The 23,490-nt window shown below is 40.5% G+C and overlaps 3 protein-coding genes across 5 annotated transcripts in view; 2 read left to right on the top strand and 1 right to left on the bottom strand.

The window, feature by feature from the left end:
* Positions 1 to 546: 546 nt before the first annotated feature.
* CCDC181 (coiled-coil domain containing 181) lies at positions 547 to 6,943 on the top strand. Its single transcript, XM_027816991.2, has 5 exons — positions 547 to 684; positions 1,189 to 2,166; positions 4,552 to 4,698; positions 5,357 to 5,511; positions 6,102 to 6,943. Exons 1-5 carry the CDS (start codon positions 547 to 549, stop codon positions 6,262 to 6,264), a joined length of 1,581 nt encoding a protein of 526 aa, XP_027672792.1. The 3' UTR covers positions 6,265 to 6,943.
* A 603-nt stretch (positions 6,944 to 7,546) lies between these two features.
* On the bottom strand, positions 7,547 to 16,832 carry BLZF1 (basic leucine zipper nuclear factor 1). 3 transcript variants are annotated; one of them, XM_005433355.4, is made up of 7 exons: positions 16,730 to 16,832; positions 14,810 to 14,866; positions 13,259 to 13,698; positions 12,386 to 12,585; positions 10,670 to 10,798; positions 9,867 to 10,086; positions 7,547 to 8,975 (listed from the first exon to the last, which is right to left on the bottom strand). In XM_005433355.4, the coding sequence occupies exons 2-7, from the start codon at positions 14,826 to 14,828 to the stop codon at positions 8,790 to 8,792; spliced, it is 1,194 nt and encodes a 397-aa protein (XP_005433412.1). In that variant the 5' UTR covers positions 14,829 to 14,866; positions 16,730 to 16,832; the 3' UTR covers positions 7,547 to 8,789. The 3 variants fall into 3 exon arrangements, with proteins under 3 accessions (XP_005433412.1, XP_027672793.1, XP_014142250.1); XM_027816992.2 differs by lacking the exon at positions 16,730 to 16,832 and adding an exon at positions 16,088 to 16,295; XM_014286775.3 differs by having other exon boundaries at positions 8,862 to 8,996.
* Positions 16,833 to 16,838: 6 nt separating this feature from the next.
* Positions 16,839 to 23,490, top strand: part of NME7 (NME/NM23 family member 7) — a 94,861-nt gene continuing 88,209 nt past the window's right edge. The window contains exon 1 of the mRNA XM_055712678.1: positions 16,839 to 16,965. Within this exon, the coding sequence (XP_055568653.1) occupies positions 16,963 to 16,965 (3 nt within the window). The 5' untranslated portion in view covers positions 16,839 to 16,962. The remainder of the gene's footprint in view (positions 16,966 to 23,490) is intronic.

Consider the following 23,490-nt stretch of genomic DNA (forward strand, 5'->3'; position numbering starts at 1 on the left):
AACTTCTGAATAACCAAGTTCATTCTTTCATGTTGCTTTTGCAAGTCTTCTAGGACTTGTGCATCCTGCATTTTTTCAATGTAACTTTAAACAAGTTAAGATTTCTTTAAAGCAAAATGGGCCAGACAGATATAAAACAATGTAAACCACGCCTGGCAGCGATGAAAGCTTGTAATACTTCTAACAAACATAAAATAGCCGTATCTTTGTCCAAGCATGAGACAAAAAGATCATGGGGACTAGTTTTAGCTCTGTCAGAGACTTACTGCAAGACATTAAGTCACCCTGGTTTGCTTCGACTCAGATCCTTCCCTAGTAGTCAGAGCTGGAAAAGCCAAAACCATTCATGTTTATAAACCACTGGTGATCTTTAGTCCTGAGGTGCTGTGGCATTGTCTAACATGGTTATATTGATGCTGCTCACAAGTTTGATGTGGATGTCACAAGAGACATATTTGTGTGTTGCTGTATTTGTGTGTCACTAGAGTTTTAAAACAATTTTTTTCCCCTCTACTTTTTGTAGTATTGCTCTAACACATCACCAAAATGAGTGAAAAGGAAGATCAAGGAGATCCAGCAGATATGGGTGATTTAGCAGAAAGCGGAGAATATGAAGATGATTTTGAAAAAGACCTCGAATGGCTAATTAATGAAGAAGAAAAAGAAAACCTTGGTGAAAGAGAGGTATTTGTTAAATTAAGTACTAGTTGTCTTATTTAGATTGGAATGATAAGCACAAAACTCAGTACGGTTTGATAGGCACATTCACTGAATTTTGACAAGGAAGGTTATTTGGAATTATAGTGAAAAACAGTTCAGTGAACTGGTTAGTTTGGTTGCAATTGCCTTAAAAACAGAAAAATCAGTGTTCACTGAAAATAATGTTTGCTTCAAAAGTACTTCTGGGTTACTTTCAGTGTTTGCAGCACACATTGTTCTGTTTGTATGCTGTCACTGATGACTTTACCGCGCAAGCCATGGTTAGTTAAACTTTGTGCAGATGTGAACATTGAGAAACTGCAAGAGTTGTTAGTGCCAAAAAAGCTGTTAGTTATGACATGCACTATTTGACAGCCTGTTTTAGATTTAGGGTAGTTGGTACTGCTCTTTTCTCTCACTGTTTCTTTTCTCTTTCTCTGATACTGTTCTTTGTTGGAGAATAGACTAGTTTATTTTAATTTTTTTTAGAATCCTGAAGAAAATGAAGAGCACGTTGAAGCACAAGTTGTTAAAGTTACAGACAAATTTGAGGAAGACAATGAGGAAATGGAAGAAAATCCAGAGCAGCTGTCAGAGGCAGATGTAGATGCAAAAGTGAGATCCTCCAGTGAAGAAAGTTTGGAATCCAGGTCTGATATTAAGCAGGGGGACCGTGTATCTGATACTGATAGTGAAAGCTCTGTCCAGGATTCCAAGCTGGAGAACCAGCAGGAACTAGATGAGGAAGAGGATGAAGAAATAAAGCGTTATATCTTGGAAAAGATTGAAGAAGCCAACAAACTGCTGGAGAACCAGGCTCCTGTGGATCAGAACAGAGAGCGAAAATTAAAATTTAAGGATAAGTTGGTGGATCTTGAAGTTCCTCCTCTAGAAGATGCTGAAGTTTGTAAAATTGACCTTGCAAGAGGAGATGATGTTTCAAATAGGCTCTCTCGGTTGCGTATTTCTAATGAAATGGGACAGGAAAGCACATCACTTTCACCACATGCTGGCAAGGATGAGGACAAGAAGGATGGCAAAATCCTAGTTGAAAAAGATGGGAAGTTTGAACTCTTAAGTTTACGTGATATTGAAAGCCAGGGCTTTTTGCCCCCAGTAAGTGTTTCTTTTACTGATGTTGAAACTCAACATACATCTCCAAAATCTTCACACTACAGTCCTTTTGGCACTGTCTCTCGAATGAAGGAAGTGCCTCCAGCAAGACCGGGAGCACATTCTTTTTCTCGTGGTGGTGAAGACTGTGTCTATTTCCCTAAGCCTCCATCTAACCCTAAGCGTCGTCCAAATTCTGCTATCAATGCTGCAAGAGGTCTGGGAAAACGGAAGACTCCACAGAGGGCACAGTCTGCAAATGTGCCTGTGAGAAGCACCACTTACTGTCTTTCTCCCAGACAAAAAGAATTGCGGAAGCAGCTAGAACAAAGGAAGGAAAAACTGAGGAAAGAGGTAAAGATACAGAGGCAACAAGTAGATCACAGTGACCATCCTGTTCCTCTGCTTCACAGAGACCACATGTTCAGGGCATTCACACCATTTTTCCATTACAAGAGAGGCAGCAATAACAATACTACTAATATTAATTCTCTGGAATTTGTACAGAATCTTTCAAAACTCCTTCCCTTAAAAGAAATAAAAGAAAAAAAAACCTCACAGAGTGGTATAGGATCATGCCTTGCTTACAGGAGAAATTAAGTATTTAATATATCCTTCATAAATAGGCTGCCTTCTGCTGTATTGTGCTTACTGCTTTTGCTTATTGACTCTGTTTTTACCTAGGTGTCATTACAGGCCCACTGTTTACTGGAACGTAGCACATGGTGTCTCATCTCCACAGATTATACCGCAATGCAGGAAGTTAAATTAACCACAGTAATGCAGGTGCATGTTTGGGTGCTGATGAAGTCTGTAATAGGCAGTTATCATATGGGAGAGCGTTCAGTCATGAAGTAAGATTTACACAGGAGAATGACCACGAGAACTGTGAAAAGAGGGACGTGTTTAACGTGTATGGAAGATACAGCTCACTTTGAAAGTGCCATGCCTTGTTGCTTATATAACATGCGCGCAGGTGAATTCATGTTGACTGATAATATAACTGGATATTTTTTCCTGTAAAGGTTTTTCATGGGTGAGTTTGTAGTAAGTTTTCTCAGTCAGTTTTTTGCAAAGCAGGTTTTCTTTCCTCCTTTCTGTTAATCCATACTACGTTTCCTTCTTATTTGGTTTTACTTGGGCCCTCCACAGAGGACAAAAAGAAGAAAATATTTCCAGTACTGAGGTTATTTTTCTTATATCTATAAAGGGCAGTAATTGAGAGGGGAAAAAAACCTCACCCAAATTTTATTTTAGAAAATTAAATCAGTATCTTAAATATTACTGGGGAAAAAACCCTTTTCTTTCTCAGCTCCTTATTCAGCAAAAAATAATACTTAATAGTCAGCCTCTGACAGCTGTAACAGGAACTTCAGAAATCTTCAACAAAGATTTTAAAAACTTAAGATGTTTTTCTTCACTTTGCATTACGATAATACAGTTGCAAAAAGGTAACTTATGTTGGTCTGTAAAAAAGGCATGAAGCATCTACCATTCTTCTGTGCCACGATGTTCTAAGTAAGCTGGCTAAGTAGTTTCTAAGGTTGCTTTCTATCTGTGGAAATAGGTCTAGCCAGCTTTATTTCAAGAGTTTGCTGAGGCTTAGGCCAGTAACAAGGGGTACGAAAAGTGAAGAGTTACTGATGTGTTTTCCTTGTACACACACAACTAGATCTCTTGACACCATACTCTGCATATTTAAAGTAAAAGGTAGTGTGGTGGAAGTGAGGAAGGTTATTTTCCTAACAGTGTGTGCTAAATCTCTTCTGTTGTTGGCTGACTTACGAAAAGGTAAGAATGTAACACCTTATTTCTTCATTCTTTAATTGAGTTCCATTCTGTCATGGATGCCACTGGCATGAAACTTTTCTTGACATTACTGGAATCTATCTGCTTCATCGTGGTAGGGTTTCTTTTAGTAAATTACAAATCGTAAATTTGGAGGATAGTCTGAAAGTTGTGTGTAGGTGGGAGGAACATCATCTGTTCACAAGAAGAACAGATTTCTCTGAGCGTTGAAATGAGTGGGAATTGTAGCTTCCGCATCAGAGAGTCAAAACCTAGTAAAATGTCCTAATCAGCTTTCCAAAGCATTGTTTGAAAACCTTTCTCCCTCTTGTAGATACTGGTTGTTAGCTGAAAAGCAATCAAACACTCCCCCCACCCTCCACTCCTTTCTTAATTTTGTAAAAATCAGTTCATTTTGTAAACCTGAAAAAAGTGTTAAGCTATTAATAATCCTTAAATAAATACATTACAACTTCTATGTCTAGGAAAAAAAATAATCTCTTATTTATAAGGTAGTGCCTGCAGTCCATAGGTAGTTAAATATCCTTGAAGGTTTAGTGGTCCATCAGGCCCGAGAGCTGCATTCTTTTTTAAAATGCACCAGTTTGAACCAATTTTAAGCCAGTCAGAGATGCTGGGCAGGCTTAATTTTAAATGTCTTTTCATCTGTTGCTACTGAAATGTCTGTAAGTTGTGATGTATCATGGAAACGGAGGTAATCACACAAAAAGGATTAGACTGAAAGTATCTGAATGTCACATGAACCACAGAAGTGCTCAAACTCGTTTCTTCCTAAAAGTAGCATAAACTATGATGGACTCTTTGAATATTCCTTGTTTCATCAGTACTTTTGTGTCTAATTCAAATGGCTTGCTTATTGTCTATGAAGGCCTTACAGATTAGGATGGTTCTCTTAAAAGCTACGTTTATTCATTCTTCATTCCATTTAAGGAAGAAGAAAGGAAAAGGGAGCAAGAAGAACAGAAGAGAAGAGAGAATGAGATGGTTTTTAAAGCTTGGTTACAGAAGAAGAAAGAACAAGTGCAAGAAGAAAAGCGAATCCGTCGTGCAAAGGAGCTAGAAGACTTGAACAGCAAGGTAAGATCTTCATAATGTAGGACTGGGATCTGCAGCACTCTTGTTAAATAGGAAAGCAAATTCTGACCCTGTATTTTTAGCTAAGCATATGAAAATTTACAGTAATAGGAAATGTTTTTGTTACATTGTTTTCAGTGAAGAGTCAGATCGACTTGCATGCTTAGGATTGTTCTGCTTGGCAGGGTGGCTTGCAGTGCAGAAGCTGCATCTATGAACTTAATAGCTATAAAACCACAGGAGATACAGTGATGTTCTTTTTTATCAGGAGAATGACTTGATTGAACCCTGCAGCAAACCCCCTTTGAAATGTATTCCTTACCATCAGAACGTGATGACAAACAGTTGATGCACGTGATCTGACCAAAACCTGAAGATTCAGATGCTGTGTTCTGAAGTTCCTCTGCCTTGTAGCAATAGGCTTGAAAAGCTAACTTCAGTATTTTTTAAAACATATGGCTTTGAATGCTTGCTCATGTGTATTCCATGCCAGATTAACATATGCTTGAGTTTGCTTATAAGGTATGTTTCATGGATGGGAGATGCCAGCAGAGTTGAAAAAATTAGTATAGTGTGATTAATATAAAGGTCATTTAATGATAAGCCTTGTGTGTATATATATGTGTCTTTTTTTTTTTTTTCTTTTTTTTTTTTTAAATAGGAGAGGAGCAGGAATCCAGAAGAAGCCTTCAAGTTATGGCTTAAAAAAAAGCACCAAGAACACATGAAAGAAAAACAGATAGAAATTTTGAGACGCCAAGCTGAAGGAATTGCTTTTTTTCCAAGAACAGAGGAATGCAACAGAGCCTTTAAAGAGTGAGTAGGGTCATTCCTAGGGAATCATACTTGAAAATTTTGTAGTCTATCAGCTTAAGACTGTGGTTATTTTATGGTACATCTTTACTGCTGAAGTCCTTTTTGTTTTGGGCTTTTTTCTTCATGAATATGCCCTCATAAACTTACACCCTAGCAAAAATAAATTAATTCCTTGATGTTGGTGGTTCACTGTTACAAAACTGCTTGTCAGAACCTGAGCTGAAATAGTGACTGACTTCTGCTCAGAAAGGGAGATTCTACTCCCTTACCCCTTTTTGCCTGTTCTGGAACAGGCTTGGGTTGATTCAGTTCATTAAACAAGCAGAAAGTTCATCCTATAAAATTATTTTTTTCTCCTCAACAAAAGGGGGGAGGTAAGTGTGGGTGCAGAAACAGCAGAATTGGGATGGAAAAGTGGTGCTTCCTATCTTTAGGAATGGTGGGCTTTTAGACTGGCTGAGCCATGACACCTAACTTGATCCTACAGGACAAGGTGACTAGTTAAATGGGGGCAAGCCTCCTTTGAACAGATGGCATAAAACTTGCAATTGCAACTGTCAGTAGTTCTAATCCTCTTTCTCTTTCCACAGATGGCTAAAAAGAAAGAGAGAAGAAAAACGAGCAGAGGAACTAGCTGCTAAAGAGCGAGCAAGGCAGCTTAGATTAGAAGCCAGAAGAGCAAAACAGATGCAGAACATCCACTGTATTAGTTCAGAGCCAAAATCTTTTCGCTTCACAGACCATTACAGTTGAAAGTTTGATGTAACCACAGAGTTCTTCGTGGCAACACTCTTAATTTTTATAGCTTGAGCTTTTGCTCTTTACAGCTACTGACTTTTTGTGGTGTTTTTAAAGCTTTCAAGCAAGTTTAATAATTAGTTTCATTGACAATGGTTTTACTATCTATTTATTTGTGATTTTGTTGAAAAGCCTGCTTTTATGTATAACTCAGGGATCTTCTTGGTTTGACCAAATCTAAATAAGTATGAGATCTATGTATGAGGGTGGCAAATATACATTTCTGTCTTTAAAAGGCACTTTATACTCAACTCCACCATGAATTCCTGGATGCAGGCTATTATGTTGAATTTTTGCTGGATTTATATTGCTGTTTGTTGCTGCTTGTGATGAAGACTGTACAAGGTGTTACGTTGTTGGAAAATGTTGTTTCTTGTACCACTTTCTATTTAATTCTGGCTAGATCAGAGGACTGTTTTATTTTCGTTCAGGGAAAGAAGTCATTGAAGGCTAACATGTATGTGAACACGCAACAGTTTTTGAAACTTATGTCTGTGAGTCATATTCAGTAGTTTTCAGTTCCATGGAAAGGTTGTGAGAGTTATGACCTTTACTGATACAAAGGAAACTGGATTCCTTGTATACATGTTCATGTTTGCTAAACTAATTATAATAAACTACATCACCGTACCCAGCTAAATGGTCTCGTCAGAGAACATGCTGAGGCCACTAATGAAATCATAAAACTAGTGGAAGATGAGAAGCATTCTGTCCAGCTATGTGTCCACCATATTTCATGATCTGGCATCGTTCTTACATTTTTCCACATTCAAATAATTTGCTGCAAGTAGTGTCACAGAAGTGTAGTAGATACAAAGCAAAGCTGTGATTAGTAGTTTTCCGTTACCCTTCTGGAGATAGTTATAGGCATATTGAGAGAGCACTGGTGTTTGACCAGAGGGTGCTGTGTTGCAGCTTTTGCCAGCACAGATGAAGGGCATGGATGTGAAATGAAAATTTCACATGCTACTGAGAAACACGAGTAACAGGTGCCTTCCTCCCTCCTCTACCTTCCCCTGACACCAAGGGAAAGATGCTTCTTTTGTCCAGCAAGCAAATGCAGGGAGAAGTTGGAAAAGGTTCACACTATCTCCCTAATTGTAGTAAGCCACAAATAAATGCTTCTTGGTTCATTACCTCAGACCAGAAGCGTGAAGGGGTTTACAGTTCAATGTCACAGTTTCTTTTATGCTGCAAAGAAAACACAAGGTCAGAGAGAGCTGTATAAAGTCCAAAATTGCAACCTGAAAGCAAGAAAAGAAAGTTTATTGTAGCTTTCTTCATGCAAACCAAAGCATGGCCAGCAACAGCAAGAACCTAACAACTTACATATTCTGATCATGGTATGAGATTCAAAGGAAAACTGGGTGAAAGCAACCATTTCAGAAAGGTTTCTCCAAACTAGACAGCTACTTATGACAAATCTGGAAGTGAAACTAAGAAATTAAAACATGTATTTGCATCCTCCTACCTTTCCTCTTTACCTTTGCAACTTAAATATGCTTCTTTGGATTTAGCAGATTAACCACTAAAAGTTCTCTTTGAACCCACATCAAGATTATAAAATCATGTAAGTAAAAAAATACTTTTTTTTTTAATAGCACCTGTGCAAACTTAGTGCTTATCTTCAGCTTCCCATAACAGCTGGGAAGACCTTGGGCAAGGACAGAGTTCTAACGCTTGTCAGGTTTCAACACTGTGTGCTAAAGAAGGTGTATCAGTCTGTCTTTGCTGAGGATCAGCTATGAAACAGTTTCATGCCAGAAGCAGAAACAGATGGAAAAGCCATTATTTTAGCTTTACGGAAACACAAGAATAATCTTACCCTGCACAGTTTCCCAGAATCAATTTAAAATCAGTTACTATTTATATATTATAGCTAGAGTTCGTTCAGGTTCTCCCTTTCTTGCCAGGAGGGCTGCAACACTGCATATGCTCTTTACTTGCAGAACTTACAGCTATAAAGAATCATTGCACATATTCCTTTTTATTACTAAATTTAAAAGGCTCAACATAGACTTGGGGACAGTTTGTCGCCTTGGCTAAGATTAAAAAAATGCACGGAACTGACTGTTTTCCATTGCCTTTTGTTTAAAATTTATTTTAAACATAACCTATCAGCACTTCATTTACTTTGGTATAGTTACACTTTTGTCTTCCTCTAAAAAGGAATTTGTTGGGATTTGCTTATAAGACTGTAAACCTTAAATAGTCAAGGGCATCTCTATGCTCTACAGCTTGGACCAGCATACATTTTTGGTCTTGCCTTTGTAGAAATAAGTAGCTTTTTACTGAAAAGTAGTAAAGTAGCCCAGAGGCTAAGGAATCCCAACTTCAAAAGGTAGAGAAGCAGAAACTGCATAACTTCCAATGTTAAACCCACCCATTATGGAAAGAAATAGGAAAAAGGGAAGCCTGCTGAACATCAACTAGTGTAACTCTTCAGAAACTGTGCACGTGCAGTTGCATTGGTTGTGTTTTTAAAGGGCTATCAGCTCTCCTTGACAGTGATTGCAACAATTGAAAGTTACATCTTCGTATCTTGTATATGGGTGAAACCTTCCAATACTTTTCTTTGTGGAAAGGAAGGAGGATGGAGGAGTCTCGGAAAAAGAAACTTCTGTCGCTGTTTCTGTACGCGCAGCTGGATCCAGTACACGTAGCACCTAAGGATGGAAAAATTGAGACTGAAAAAAAAAATTATTCAGTTTAATGGGTTTTGTCCTTCCTTAACAGCTAGGAAGGATTTCTGCTCAAAAGCAATTTTTCAATTTTTTTCCCCAAGTTGAAAACTAAATCTATCCAGACCCTCAATATAAAGACACTGAGTACTGTTTATAAAGTATGTCCACCAGAAATCCAAGTTATGATTTTATTGAGAATAAAAAAAAATTCAATCTTTTTAGCAGAGTTGAGCAAACCCAGGCAAGAACACCACAGATCACTAAGCACTGTGAGCCTCCTGCTGCTCAACTATTGCTTCAACTCAACTGCTTCCAGACTAAACTGTCAGCCTAGTTTGCTATTTAAACATCAAGCTTCCTGCAGTGGAACCCTATCTTGAAAGATAATCATATAGCTTCTCTCTGCGTTTCCAGCCACTTCCAACAGAACTTGTTTTTAGGGCAACAGAGACTACTGCTGAGGTGTTATGATTTATTCCTGCTTAAATTTCTTTTTCCACTCACATTTTAAATTCAGCTAAGTATTTTCAGTTGGCTTCCTCCTGACACACTAACTGTAAACAAATTTTGACCCTGTCACTTGTCATGCTAGGAACAGAGAAGGAAACAGTCAGTATGTATCATCTTATTTATGTTGTTCTGCTTATTCTTCCAGTTTTGTTTGTTTCTGAGGGTTTTTTTGGTTTGTGTTTTTTGGTGGTTTTTTGTTTTATTGTTGTTGTTAAATGAGGGAAACAGACAGCTCTATTCAGCATGTTTTCCCTGCATATAGTTTTTTTAAAAAGGCAATATATTAAATAGTTAACACAAAGTAAAGTGTTTCTTTCTGGAAAGAAGACTACTGACACATTGAGGTGTACGACGAGTTCTTACCATTTCAGCCATTTTCTCAGCAGGGGTACTGCAAAACTCCACAGCCGTTGAAGTCTTTTTTGGACTGTTGGTGCCAACATTTCCAAGAAGATGTGAGCTTACAGCTTTGGCTAGCTTACAATTCACAGCTGCTAGCTCTGTTGTAGTGTAAGGCTGGGCACTAGGATAGTATGTCTGCTGTCTCCCCCACTGAAGAGAAACCATCAGCTCCTCCAGCAGCCTGTGCAGAAAGGAAAAAAGCACTATTAGCGCTTTTTGTACTCTATACTATCAGCATGCAGAATACTTCACAGGAATTGTCCCTTCCCAAGACTTACTGCACGAGCTGGATGTTAAACAACAACAACAAAAAAAAAGGGCGGGGAGGGGAAAGGGATGCAAACAGACTATTCTCCTGGCCTCAGCAACACAGTATTTTAATACTGGTAAAACTTATTTGACATCTGGCAGGTTAATCACTAAAATGCAGGTAGAAGATGGTGTATATGTTTTGGAAGGCCACAGAGGAGACTTGCAGTCAAGAGAGTAAGTGATTACACAGAGAAAGCCTGAGGATATGAGGGATGTCAGTTCTACATTATATTACCCCTAAAACCTCACAGCTCCAGAGAATGAAGAAAGAATTAATGCTACTTTGGCTCTTTCAGCTCTGAGACTGAAAAGTGACCATACTATCCATCAGCATAACTGATTTTTGTGAATGTCACTGGAATGGAAGAAAGTTATTTGATTCTTTTCTGGCCTAGAATAAACTGACAGAAATGAAGTTTGCACAGAGCTAGGCTGGATTAGAAAAATCATACTTCTGTGTATCAATCATCTCTTGACGGAACTGGTCGCGTTCATTCAGCAAGTCCTGGATTGCACTTTGTGCATCCCTGGTTTGACGCTGAAGAATTGCTCTGGTATTGGTTAGCTCATCAGCCATAACCCTGCGAAAGAAACGTCCAATCAGTAGTGTAAGTGAGCAGTTTGAAAGTCACCTTTATTATACTACAGACCATAATTTGTCAGCTTAAACTAAGGGTTAAGCTGCTGTTCTTGCTTCCCTCCCCCAGGCAAAGCCTGTATTGACCTAATTACAAAGGACACATATTAAGAATAATTTCTGTGCAACTACAGTCAACACAAGTGCAAGATTACGTTTTGACTTGTTCACTTTAAACAATCTTATCACAACACAAATCTAGTAACAGGTATTTCAGAATACCTTGGGTAAGTGAACATAGTGGACAAGGATCCCAAGATAAAAAGCCAAATACACTTTGTTTTACTAACACAGTTCTCAAGTATGCTGTAGTCACATCTTTTCATACTCCTCTCTAAAAGATGACAGCTATGGCTACAGACTGGATTGATTCACCACTTCACTTTCCTCTGGGGCAATAACCAGACACTACATGAACCAGAAAGAAGCATTTAAGAGCTACAAACGAGACAATTGTCACATTTTGCTATGCCACGAGGCTTGGCACTGACCCCTCAAGCAAGTATTTCAAATGCCTGCAATACTGCAAATGCAAAAACCAGAATGACATTTAAGCAACCACCAGTTAGAAATCTGAGACCTCAATGAACCAGAATGTTACAATATGGAAGGGTGTGACTCAAACACATTGCTAGGGCCTCCCATCCCTCACCTCAGAACAATCTCCTATTAACGCTAAAACAAATTAAGTTAGGATAGTAACTCTTGCCTAGTGAGGACTATCACAAGTACTCACCATTCCCTCAATATGCTGCAACTTCTGAAGACCAGCAAATTAAAGGAAGGAAAGTGTATTCTATTATCATTTCCTTCAAGCAGTAAGGTCTTTTGTAATATGCATTAAGCATCATAATTAAAATTTAGTCAGTTATATCCGAGTACAATAGAAGATTAAAAATCCTAGAACGCTATTTACAGATCTGGTAAGACAACTACACTTAGCAAGTTAAAAGTCTAATCCATTGTCAAATGAGATTTTGACATTCACACCAGATTTTACAGTTACAGAAATAACAGTAGGATTCTTAGCAGTAACACAACCCGTGTTTAATGAAGAGATCACCCCATTCTTTCTTCCATACTGAGCTGCTTTTCCCAGTAGATTCCTGAATCACTAGAAGCAGAGTTCTTAACCAAATCAGCTGCTTCACAAGCTGATGACTATATGATACTGGGGGGTGGGGATGAAAATCAAGCTAGTTAACTTTAAGACAAGACAGCTGTCCTGGAAGGCATTTGTAAACCCTAAACTGCACATAGTCTATCAAAATAAAGAGCTTTTCTTGCTACATTGACAAGAACTGTAGTTAAGGGTTTAGGAGTTTTAAGACCCGCTGTATTACCTTTGAAAAGCAGAACTGCTCAGAGTTACAAGGAACTTATTTTCTTTGCACCTTTTCTGTATACTCAAATTTCATAGCAGGTGTCAGTATAGCTGCATATATAAGCACATTGCCAGGCACTGCAACGGGCGTATGCAACAAGAGACTGAAGGAGAGTGCTCTTTTAACAGCTCTGTAAGAGGGAATACCTGCTTGCTAGGAATTTGCTTCGCCACACATCACATTGAATAGACATGCGCTCCAATTGTTCAGACAACTGAGACATATTCCGGCCCAGGACTTCATTTTCTAGGATTAGCTGATTTTTCTCACGAGCCATCCGTTCAAAGTGATACTGCAGATCATCCCCAACAGAAGCAACAAGTAATTTCTTCAGCTCCCGATTCACCTAGAATTAGACCAGACTGCCCTGTAATTATCAATATAGAATGAAACACCTCCTACTTCCAGAATGCAGTGCAAGTTATTGCAAATTGCTAACAATAAATTGCTTTTCTCTTTCCATAATGGGATGCATCCAACACAGACTATATTAAGCCTCACAATCCAGTCTAGTGAGGACAACCATTTGAGACTAATGCACATTTAACACATTCTTTAATTTAAATTCTAACAGTGGCCAAAGAGGAAGAAGCCTGCTACAAGAAACAAAGCTTCAGTAGTATTCAAGTCCTGAATCAGTAAGATAAAGGATTAGACAAGACATCCACAGATTACATTACGTAGAAAATTACAGTCACCCCTTCTATGGCAAAACAATTTTCACTTAGCAGTTGAGTTGAGGAGCAAAATCTTTCCTCATGAAACATCCATTTTCCTGCAGCCCTCTAATGTGTTTCTCCCAGTTTTAAGCCTTTGATTCTTTCCATCTGTTGTCAGAGAAGTAGTACCGGATTACTTAGATGTACTTCCACTCTGTATCTTAGCTGATAAGCTCAAAAGGGAAACTATTTGTTTCAAGGCTAGAGTGTCACAGTAGTTCTCTTTGGTCACATTCACAAACCGCTTATATAAACCAAAGCAGCTCAGCTCTGCAAGAGAAAATACCTTTTATTTCTTACCTCTGTCTGTATACGCAACTGATTAGAGAGACCTTCTTTATCCTGTAGCAACCGCTTTTCTGAATTCTTTAGCTTTTCAATTGCATTTTTCAGCTCTATTTGTTCTTTCTTGGGATCTGCAGCTCCATCTGACTGATGGAATGTGTCTCCTTTATGTCCCACTGATTTAGCTACCTTAGCATTTTTAGTTGGAACAACATGGGTGATAGCTGCTTTGGGGACTAATATACGAACAGCTTCAATCTCCACTGATTTATCAGCATGTATTTTCCCTAGCTGCAGAACGCCAGGACTCAGGGAAGAGACTGTCTTTTTATGTGGGCTGTGGTGGATGTGATGGTTCGTGATGTTGGCTCCAGTGATTACTTCCACAGGTTCAGCTGTCTGCTCTGTTTCCATGCCATCACCAGGTCCTCGGATGGGCGATGAGACATCATCAACTAAAATTCAGAAATAACGGAGGGAAAGTTTACCTCTTTCACTTTGTTATAGTTGCATTGTAACTCTTCACTTAATTTCTGTATTTCAAAGTTACAGACTTTAATTGCATGCTACATGTGTAAAATAGTCCTTTGCAGCAGCAATTATTAAGCACAAGTTAGACAAGTCCTTACTCAAGCGTGCATTGCTCATTAATATTAACAGTACAAGACAAACATTGATACGAATTGTATTGATTTTAATTTCCTGCTGCCATACAAGATTAAACGTAGACAGGAAAAAGAGCTAGTATGGAGAAAATTCTTGACAATATTACTTATAGGCTGAAAGAAAAACCAGGTTTTGGGAGCTGACAGAATCAGAGCAGTCTCATTTTAAAAACAAGAATTAAATGAAAAGCAGCTATCAGCTACATAGCTACTAAAGTTTAGCAGACTTTTAAGTACTGTCTACCGTGTGTTTTAGTTGCCATGTGAAGGTTTAAGAAAAGCCAACAAGCCAGTTCTGCTTGATTTCTAATCAACAGACCTCAGTATCCCCAGTAATGCTGCTGCCTTCTCTGAACTGCCCAGTATGTATGATAATGTACTGAAATTGATTTAAGTTTATAAGCTTTCAGCTGAATATTATTGTAATAGTTTCCTCACAATGGCTGAAAGAAAGAACCTTTCTTAGAACACAGCAACACATACTGCTTTTTTCCTCATACTGCAGGCAGTAAAGTGAGCCTGCATCCTCTATCCAAATGATGAATTTTAAAAATGCTGCAGTAACGCTATTATATTGCCCTACTTTCAAGTTGGCTGAATCAGTACCAACAGGTTTTAAATACTAGAGGAGGACTGACAGACCGGTGTACAGACAGATGACAGTACCAGCGACAAACTTGTTTTTCAACACAACATTGGATTAGAAAACTACATTAACTGTTGCATCCAGGCAGTTCTGGTTTTCACTGCAGTAATGAAGTCACATAACTACTTCCTAATACCTACAGCAAAGGAGTAAGTTCAGATGAATGGAGCTGGCACATAGCGTAACTCTAGTCTTCAGAGTTCAAGTTAAAGTACTTTTAATCCAGTCTGATTAGGTGTCATGTGAACCACTTACCTTTTTCTAGAGACGTCATTTTCTCTTTAGCAGTCAGCTCTTCCTAATTACATAAGTCTGAGGAGGAAACGAAGTGGGGATGGGGGGGAGGGGAAGAAGGTCTTTAGCAAGGTAACAGTGACAGTTAATCTTTGATTACCCTATTTTCTAGTACAACCTCTAAACTCCATTCAGTAGCATAGTAAAAAAAACCCAACACCAAAACAAAAGAAAAAATCCCAACCCCAGAACGATAAAAGCCACACCAGGACCCAAACAGTTAAAAGGGAAAATTCTTCTGGCACGTGTTTCTTTTTTCACTAGGAGCTGGTCATCTTCACCTCTTGCTAGTCATCCAGTTCCAGTTTCCATTCCTCAAATTTCTCTTTCTGGTCTCCGTCTTTTCAGTGAGCCCTCATCTTGCCCTTTAAAACTCTAACACTCCCAGAGTACAACTGCACAACTATGCAGAGATAACCTAAGATCATCACAGGACCACAAGAAAGGGAAATCCCACACTGTGCTTAAAGCAGACCAAGAGGTGAGCAGGAAGCTATGCCAACTGCATGGTTGCACAATTTCTTTAGTCCTGCTTGCTAATACAACTTTTTTTCAGAGAGCCAATATCCGACCAAAGCAGAAGTCAAGTGTCCTGACTGGCTGCACATGCTTAGTTTATCCTAACAGTAAAACCTTACCCTGAGTTTGGCCCAGATTGCCATCCTGGCCATTTTCTCCCTTATCCACCAATGCTGTTTGACCATTGCCTCCTTTATCCGCAGGTCCATCCAGTCTCACTTTTCCAGGTCATTCATCCCCCTTTTCCAGGGTCTGTCACTAACTACATTACTTGGAGATCAGCATACTCCTGGTTTTGGAGGTTTTTCCTTCAGTTCTCCTGCTATTCAAGGGAGATGACCCAAAGCCCTTACTTCCTTTGATTATACCGCTAACTGAAAAGGCTTAACTACAACTTTTTTGACTCACGTGGCTACAGCTCTCTGCCCTTAAAAGGTAACAGCAGCAGCACGCACACTACTTCCAGCTTTCTAGAGTCATGATTTGTTTTGCAGAAGGCAGGTTTGTCTTTTGCAATGACCAGAAGACAAAGGAAACACCTTTCCCTCCTTTAACTTTCTCAAACTATACATATAGTAACATCTTGCTATCTGTTGCTTCTACAGCCAGTTATGGTTTTGCTCATTTAATACCACGATGTGTTAATCCCCACTACTGTTCATTCATTTTTGATTGAGGATCTCTACACGTTTGATGAGAACGAGGAGGATGAAAGCCTACCTGCTCAGCAAGAGGCAAGAATACTCAATAAACAACTGGTTACGAGCATTTGATCATAACCGACTTCATCTGAGACCACCTGGTGATGATCCTGCTCCTTCAGCGTTCGTGTTGTAATACTGTTCTGACTGTCCTGTTAGGTGCAGCCTCAGCACTTTTATTAATTCCCACAGGTAACACTCCTCCACTGGCCGAATCGTTAACGACTGCACTTCTGAGCAACCGCCGTGCCCTGAGACATCCCCCCCCCCCCCCCCATGACACCGACGCAAGGAAATCCCGTGTCCACCGAGTCACGGCCCACTAGAACCTGGGCAAATCCCCACCCGCCCAGCGCCGGACACCCGCGGCCCGGCTGCCGGGGCTCAGCGGGCGCCCCTCACCTCAGCCCCACAGCTCGCCGATAAGCGGCAGCTGGACGTTACCCACCACCCTGGAAATGAGGTTTCTCAGGCCACGGCGGTACCGGTCAACACGGACCGAGCCCTTCCACGCCCCTCGGGCGCCCCAGGGAGCCAGCTCCGGCCCTGCTACCACCAGGCCACCCCAACCCCCCTGCCCTGGTCCCGACAGGCCGCAACACCCTCAGGGTCGGGGACAGGGCCGCCCTTCGGGAGGGCGGCAGAACCCCCAGGCCTTTACCGGAGCGCACAGCAGCACCACAGCGCCGGACCCTGCAACTGCCACAACCGTCACCGCCTCCCACTTCCGCTTCCTGCGGCGGGCGGAGCGCTCCCGGGTGACGTCCTCTCTCTCAGCCAATCGCTGGGCCGCACGCGTGGGCGGGGCTTCGGTTGCCAGGGCGCGGCTTTGCGTGGCGTCACGTCGCGCTCGCGGCAGCAGGGTGAGGCGGGCTGCCCGCGGCTGCCATCGCCATGGTGAGCGCCGCTGCGGGGGCTGGGGCCGGGGCGGGATGGTGGGGGTCAGTGGCGGCGGCTCCGCGCCCTCACGCCGGTTCCCCCTCCGCAGGGCGGCTGCCGAGGCGGGCGGCGGGGCGAAGCTCTGCCCCGGGGCAGGCGGTGCTGGGGTAACGGCGGCGGGGCCCGCCCAGGGCTTCCTTCAGGGGCTCCCTGTGTGCAGGCGGCCTGAGCGGGGCGGGGGGGCGCCGCCGCTGCCCCCCACCTGCCCCACCGGGCGCCGGGTAGGTCTGTCCTGGCTCGAGGTTTGCCCTGGCCCGGCCTCTCGCTCTTTCCTGAGGGACTGTGTGAGGCGCGGTACGTGGGTCGTGCTGAGCTGCTATCAGGGCTCGTTGGTGGCCCGCTGGCCCCGCAGGTGGAGCAGGTTACTTCACAAACTCATGAGGGACCCCGCGGGAAGGCAGCTGGTGAATTTTAAGGAGGGAATATATTTCAGGGGTGACAGTTTTTATTCTTGCCAGGATCTGCTGTTTAGTAATGAAAGGAAGATGACATCATGTCGTTGCGGGGGCACTAATGAAAAAAAACCAAAACAGTCTGCACTGGTAACACAATTGATTGAGTACTCTTTGCCGAAGCTGCTATGCAGAAACCGGTGTTGCGAAGCTGATAACAGTCAACAACTTGGAATCGAATTTTGTGCTCAAGTGCATATGCAAGATATGTGTAAGAGCCTAGCTGATGCACCTGCTGGTGTACTCAAGCTTTGAACACCTGTCTCAAGCAGCTCAGGTTTGCCCTACCTGCTCCAGCCTATACAGCAACTTTGTTTGCACCTTGCTTTCAGAACACAAGCTTAAGATCAGCATTTGCCACTTCAGTAGGAACGCTACTGTTAATTTCCAAATACAGGGCTTATAAATCTTTTGATTTATCCAAGCAGAACTGCAAAATATTCAATTCCCGTGTTTAATTTGTTCACATCAGTGGAAGTCTTGCTTTGTGAGTTTGCACAGATGCTACATAGGTAAAACATCGGCTTTGTTGTAGTTGACTGTCACTGTCAGTGTGATGTGGTTCTAACCTCCCTTAGTTTCTGAGGTGACACCAAGTTAACTGATTCATTAAAGTGGTGCCAAATCTCACAGCAACCTCTAACCAAATGTTTCATGGTGAATTTGTTTAATTTGTTTTGAAAAGCCTTCAGTGACAGGAATTGCATGATCTGTTGACATAATTCCATTACATGATGATTTTTATAGTTCACTGAGTTTCTTCCCTGATATATTGCATGCTGCAAACGATGCCAGTGATTACTTGTTCTGTCCTTGGCGGATATAAAGAGGTTCCATTTTTGTATTTAATGTGCAGAAGAACTTGAAGATAACTTCACCCTTTCCTCTTTTCACATTATTCCACACTAAACAAATTTTGTTCTCTCAGTATTTTCATACTGATCATGTGGTTTTGAAGTTTAGATTTTTTCCACTCTGCACTCTTTTCTCTAAATGTGGTGTTTCATCTGTAGGTTTTTTTGCCAACTGCTGTGTGTTTCACTGCTGCGGAACAGAGCAAAACACTTGTTTCTTGTGTCTTAGATCTTCATAGTGCCAAGATTGCTGTCCTTTTTTTTCCAACTGTACCTCTTTGCACTCTCACTGTCTAACTGCAACCCACTGTAACTTTCAGATTTTTCTCCTGTGTTGTCTGGCTAGTTTTTCCCCTTGTATTTGAATTTGTTTTCTTAATCATCATTGTGTAGTACTTTGTGTCTCTTTCTGTAGACTTTTCAGGTTATCATTTTGAGTTCTGCTTCCGTTTACTAAACTGCTTGCAATCTTTCCCACCTTTGTTATCGATCTAGATTCTGAAAGTACATTTTCTCAGTTTCATTGTCAGTGTAATAAGGAAAATATGAAATAAAGCTTGGTGCATGGCAGATCATTGTGGAACATTATTTGGCTCCCAGTTTGCTAGAGAAGTATTCCTAATGACTGCCTCATATAGGAGTCATAACTGCTCTTCAGTTTAGGCCAGAATTCCCTACTCAGCTTGTTAGACTCACAAGTGACTTAGATTAAAAGCCCAATCAAAGCCAAATTTGTTACATCTGTAGCTTCTCCCTTGCTCACTGTGTTGGAAAAAATTTGTTCTTGACAAATGCACGTTATCTTCTTTTTATTATCATATTGTCTTACTAGGTGCTTAATGACTGAGTGCTTAATAGCTCATTCCATTATCTTCCCAAAGGCTGCATTTAGGTTGACTGCCTCCCTTGCCCATTTCCAGCACCCTGGGACCTCACTCCCTCTTGGTTTTCTCTGGTCTTTCAAGTGTTACAGAGTCCTGCTTATTTCTTTCATACTTAGAAAGGCACCATTTTTCCCACTCATGTACCTTTCCTCCTGCCAGTTTTCTAAAATACAGTAAGAATAATTTGGTAGCTGGAGGATGATGGGAAAACAGATGTTTTGGAAATGTGTGCTGCCCAATTAGGTAGGGACACAGCATCTGGGAAGGGGTAAGTTATGTGACTGTTAGGCACCATGACTTTACACACCTGATCTATCTCAAATTTTCAAAACATCTCTTCTCAGGAGCAATAAATCAAAGAAGACTCTTCTGGTGGATTCAAATATTGATCTACAAGCTGGATTCTAGCCTTGGGAACTTAATTATGTTCTGAAAGTAATGAATTTCTGCTAGAAAGCTTGGCCAACCTTTGGTACTGTGTTGCTTCTAGTCAGTCATATAGATTGCATTAGTTTTAAAAGTATATACCTACCCAGAAAAAAACCTGTTACAAGTCATATTGTGGCCACAGGAAGAAAAATGTAGTAACTTTGAGTGGAATCAGTTTGGAGTGTTTTTGTGTTAGACTTCAGACATATGGAAGCAGTGTGTTGAAAGTAGTTGTGTGTATTGTAAAACTGGACACATAACTGTAGTGAAAGCCAAGGTGAGGGGAGAAATGTTCTGAAATATTCTGCAGTTATTTGTCTTTCCATGACAGCACTTTGGCTTAAAGGTCTGTTAATCATTGGAAAACAGTTTTCATTGTCATCAGATGACAGTTTTTCAAATCAGAAAAATGGATTCTGGCATCTTGATTGTATGTGTGTGACACATGGCTGCTGTGGATGGTAAGCAGTAGATTCCCAAAGGGAAACATGCTTATCTTCGGAGATGTGCTGTCTCTCATGGCTGCTGGAACACATTCTTCTTTAAGGGTGCCTTTCATGTCATCACATGCAGAGACATACTGGACCATCATCCTAACAACCTTAGTTTCTTTTTATTGATGAGTTTAGTCCACTCTGACACTTGAAAGTGTTCCAGGCATAGAAATGCAGCATTTGCCAGAGAGCAATGGCTTCTGTACACGAGCAGCATGTCACACAGATATGGAGCTTTATTGCACTTGGAGAGGCTGTACATAGGTGCAGTTAAATGAATTCCTTTCCCTCCACTCTTTAACACAATGCACATCTGGCAACTGCAGTCTAACTTACAAAGACTCTTTGAACAAAAGGATAGACAAGTATTATTTCTGTCTTGCCCATAAAGAAATGGAGGCACATACAAGCCAGGTGACTTGTCTAATATGATGCCATCTGGCTTAGATTTTGTGGATGTAGAAGCACATGGTTAGTGGAATTTGAGTGTCTAGTCACCTTAGTTCTTTGTGCAAAGCTGGGGGAAAATATAATAAAGTAGACTCTTCTGAATTAGGTTGCCAGAGCTTGCAGCCTTGTAATTTTGACCACAATCTTGAATATATCTGAATGTGAGCAGTTCAGCTCACTTCAACAAGAAAATTTTACAACTTGTATATGTTTGTTGTTGTTGTTATTATCATCAACTAATTGGTAAACTCCCCAGCTTAGAGAATATCAACATAGAAATCCTCAGTTTAGACAGGGAAGAAAAATATTTAATTTTTAAAAACACTTCATCAGTGGAAAAGACTTATTTCATGTTTTGGAAAATGTATCTTAGAAAATAGGATGTGAATCAGCCATTTCTAGAATTTTACAACAGTGAGTCTTGGTTTCCTCATGGTCTAGCATATTGTGATGTGATCAAATTTTCATCTAAGTCTTTATAAAGGCAATACAGTTCATGGGGCAGCTGTGGAATATACCTTGTTTTACAGGAGTTTCATTTGGGAACGGGTAATCTCAACCATACTGGATTAGCTGGTAAGATGGGCTAACTGGTGAAGAGCTGTCACTCAGAGCTGATCATAGACAAAACTCTTTCCTGCTAGTAGACTTTCCTGAGCCGGTTCATGTTTGTAAAATAATTTCTAATAATTTTCAAATTATGTACTTCTTTTTGCAAAATAGTTGCCATTAAAAAAAAAAGCATTTTAACTCCTCTAGGAAAAGATGCAAGATCTCCCCAAAAGTCACTTTCCTAATGCTTGAGAAAATTTGCTTCTTTGGTCTTAAAACAAGACTCAGTTTTACTAGAAAGCCAGCTGGTGATTACATTGATTATGTTTTTTTTTTTCAGCTTCCAAGCATCCTGACCCTTTCAGTTGTGATTTTGCATGACAGAACCAACAATAACAAAGACAAGTTTCCTTAATGGTTAACTGTCATTTGCAGCATTTCATCACAGGGAAAAATAAAACATTGTATGCAGCATGAGGAAAAAATAAACAAAATGCTAATGGGTAGCTTTTAAATGCTTATTGCATGGTGAGTCTTCCTGTGAGCATCAAAAATATGACATGGTGTCTTCTTGAACTAGTTTTTCCAAATTCTGCTGATTTACTTCTGGAGCAGACAGGCTATGTACATTACAGAAGATGTAGCTGATAACAGTCTTTGGCCCTCTGTCAGCCAAATGAAAACTGCTAAAAAATATAATTTTCTTTCATTCCAGGAGCTGATTTTGGGTTTGATGTTGCCATCTTTATGACATTATGTGCTATGTAAAATACCACCCTACAAATATAAAACTGACAGCTTCAGAATCCATGGGATAAATTACCTCCTACTCTAGCCAAGTCTTGGCTTTGGCTTGCAGAAATTGACATCTCTTGAAAAGTAATTTTAGGTGCATTGATGGCTTTTTTGATGTAGTGGCTCAAACAGTATGATAGTAAAAGTTATCTAGCATTACCTAATGATAAATTCGATACTAATCTGCCTTTATCACCCAGAGTTGTCTCTGTGGATCCTTAGGGTTGTAGGTGCAGTTCTGAAGAACTTTGACACATCTGTTCTAATTGTACATTGGGGTTTTTTTTACGTTGTCAGAAACTGAAGAAATTCAGGAATTACTCAGTGAACCATTGTCAGGAGTAAAGAAAAGTTACAAGTTACAAAAGTTACTTTTCTTTCAGGTGGCAGTAAAAAATAAGTAAAAAAATAAGCCAGTGCTTATTTAAAGAATTGTTCCAGGCAGGTGTGATAAAATTTATAATTAAGAATGTTGTCAGAGTTCATAGTTTTTTGAAAGCACATCTGGACCATTGTTAATATATCAACCCAACAGATCTGTGTAGGCTCTGGAGAAGCTTGGAAGGATAGACATTACTTTTGGGCAAGGAGCCACCAAGCTATAATAAGAATCACAGAATCATCATTTAGGTTGGAAGGGACCTCCAGCCTACTCAAAACAGGTCTAATCAGACCACGCTGCTCCAGGCTGTGTTCCAAGCAGGGCCTGAACATCTCCAAAGATGGAGATTGCACACCTTTAGGCAGCCTGTGCCAGTGTCTGACCACACTCTTAGTAATTTTTTTCCCACCTAATATGTAACTGGAATGTCTCATGTTTCAGCTTGTGCCCGTCTCATTTCTTGGTAGCACTGTGCACCTTTGAGAAGAGTCTAGCTCTGTCTTTATGGTGTCTTTCATTTAGGTAGTTTTAGACAGCAGTAAGGTCACCCTCAACCTTCTCCAAGTTCAGCAGGCTCAGTTCGCCCAGGCTTATCTCATGTGTCATGTTCTCCAGCTCCTGACTGTCTTGGTGGCCAGTGGCTAAATACTAAAACCTGAACCTTTTCTTTTTCTGTTTGTTAGTGCCTGTTTCATTTAAGCCAAGGGAATAGTGTGCCTCTGAAAAGTGTTTTTGGCTGTTCAGTTGAGCATTTAAGTGTCAGTTTCTGAGATACTATGGCGATCTAGTACATCCAGTTAGTATATCCAGGTGGGATACTCTGTTAATCAGTAACTGGCTGGTGAGAAACAGTGGTGGTAGGGGACCCCTATTGCTGTGAATCTCAAGAGGGCTTTTTCCATGAACATTGACCTATAACTGTAATTGTGGCTAGCAGGAATAACCCAAAGTACTATTTCCTGGAAGTCAGCCAAGTGGGCCTGGCTTAATCCTCCCAAACTATTTTGTGTTCACTTGTGTCCTTACATAGATTGAAACCGGAGGCACTGGTGCCTACGCAACACACCAGGGTCAGTCAGTGGGGTTTTGTGGGTGGAAACCAGTAGTTCTCTCCCAGCCACCAAAATGGAAAGAAAAAACCAGTGTAAAGTTTGTCAAAGGGAGTAGTATAGTTGGGCTTTGGAACACACT

The sequence above is a fragment of the Falco cherrug genome, chromosome 5 (assembly GCF_023634085.1).
Source record: "Falco cherrug isolate bFalChe1 chromosome 5, bFalChe1.pri, whole genome shotgun sequence".
NCBI classification, from domain to species: Eukaryota; Metazoa; Chordata; class Aves; order Falconiformes; family Falconidae; genus Falco; species Falco cherrug.

Coding starts and splice junctions, on each gene's coding strand:
- CCDC181 (XM_027816991.2), top strand. CDS start 547: ATGAGTGAAAAGGAAGATCAAGGAGATCCAGCAGATATGGGTGATTTA. Junction 4,699..5,356: donor TAGAAGACTTGAACAGCAAG/GTAAGATCTTCA, acceptor TTTTTTAAATAG/GAGAGGAGCAGGAATCCAGA. Junction 5,512..6,101: donor TGCAACAGAGCCTTTAAAGA/GTGAGTAGGGTC, acceptor CTCTTTCCACAG/ATGGCTAAAAAGAAAGAGAG.
- BLZF1 (XM_005433355.4), bottom strand. Junction 12,586..13,258: donor AGTTGCGTATACAGACAGAG/GTAAGAAATAAA, acceptor GTCTAATTCTAG/GTGAATCGGGAGCTGAAGAA. Junction 10,799..12,385: donor AGCAAATTCCTAGCAAGCAG/GTATTCCCTCTT, acceptor TTTCTTTCGCAG/GGTTATGGCTGATGAGCTAA.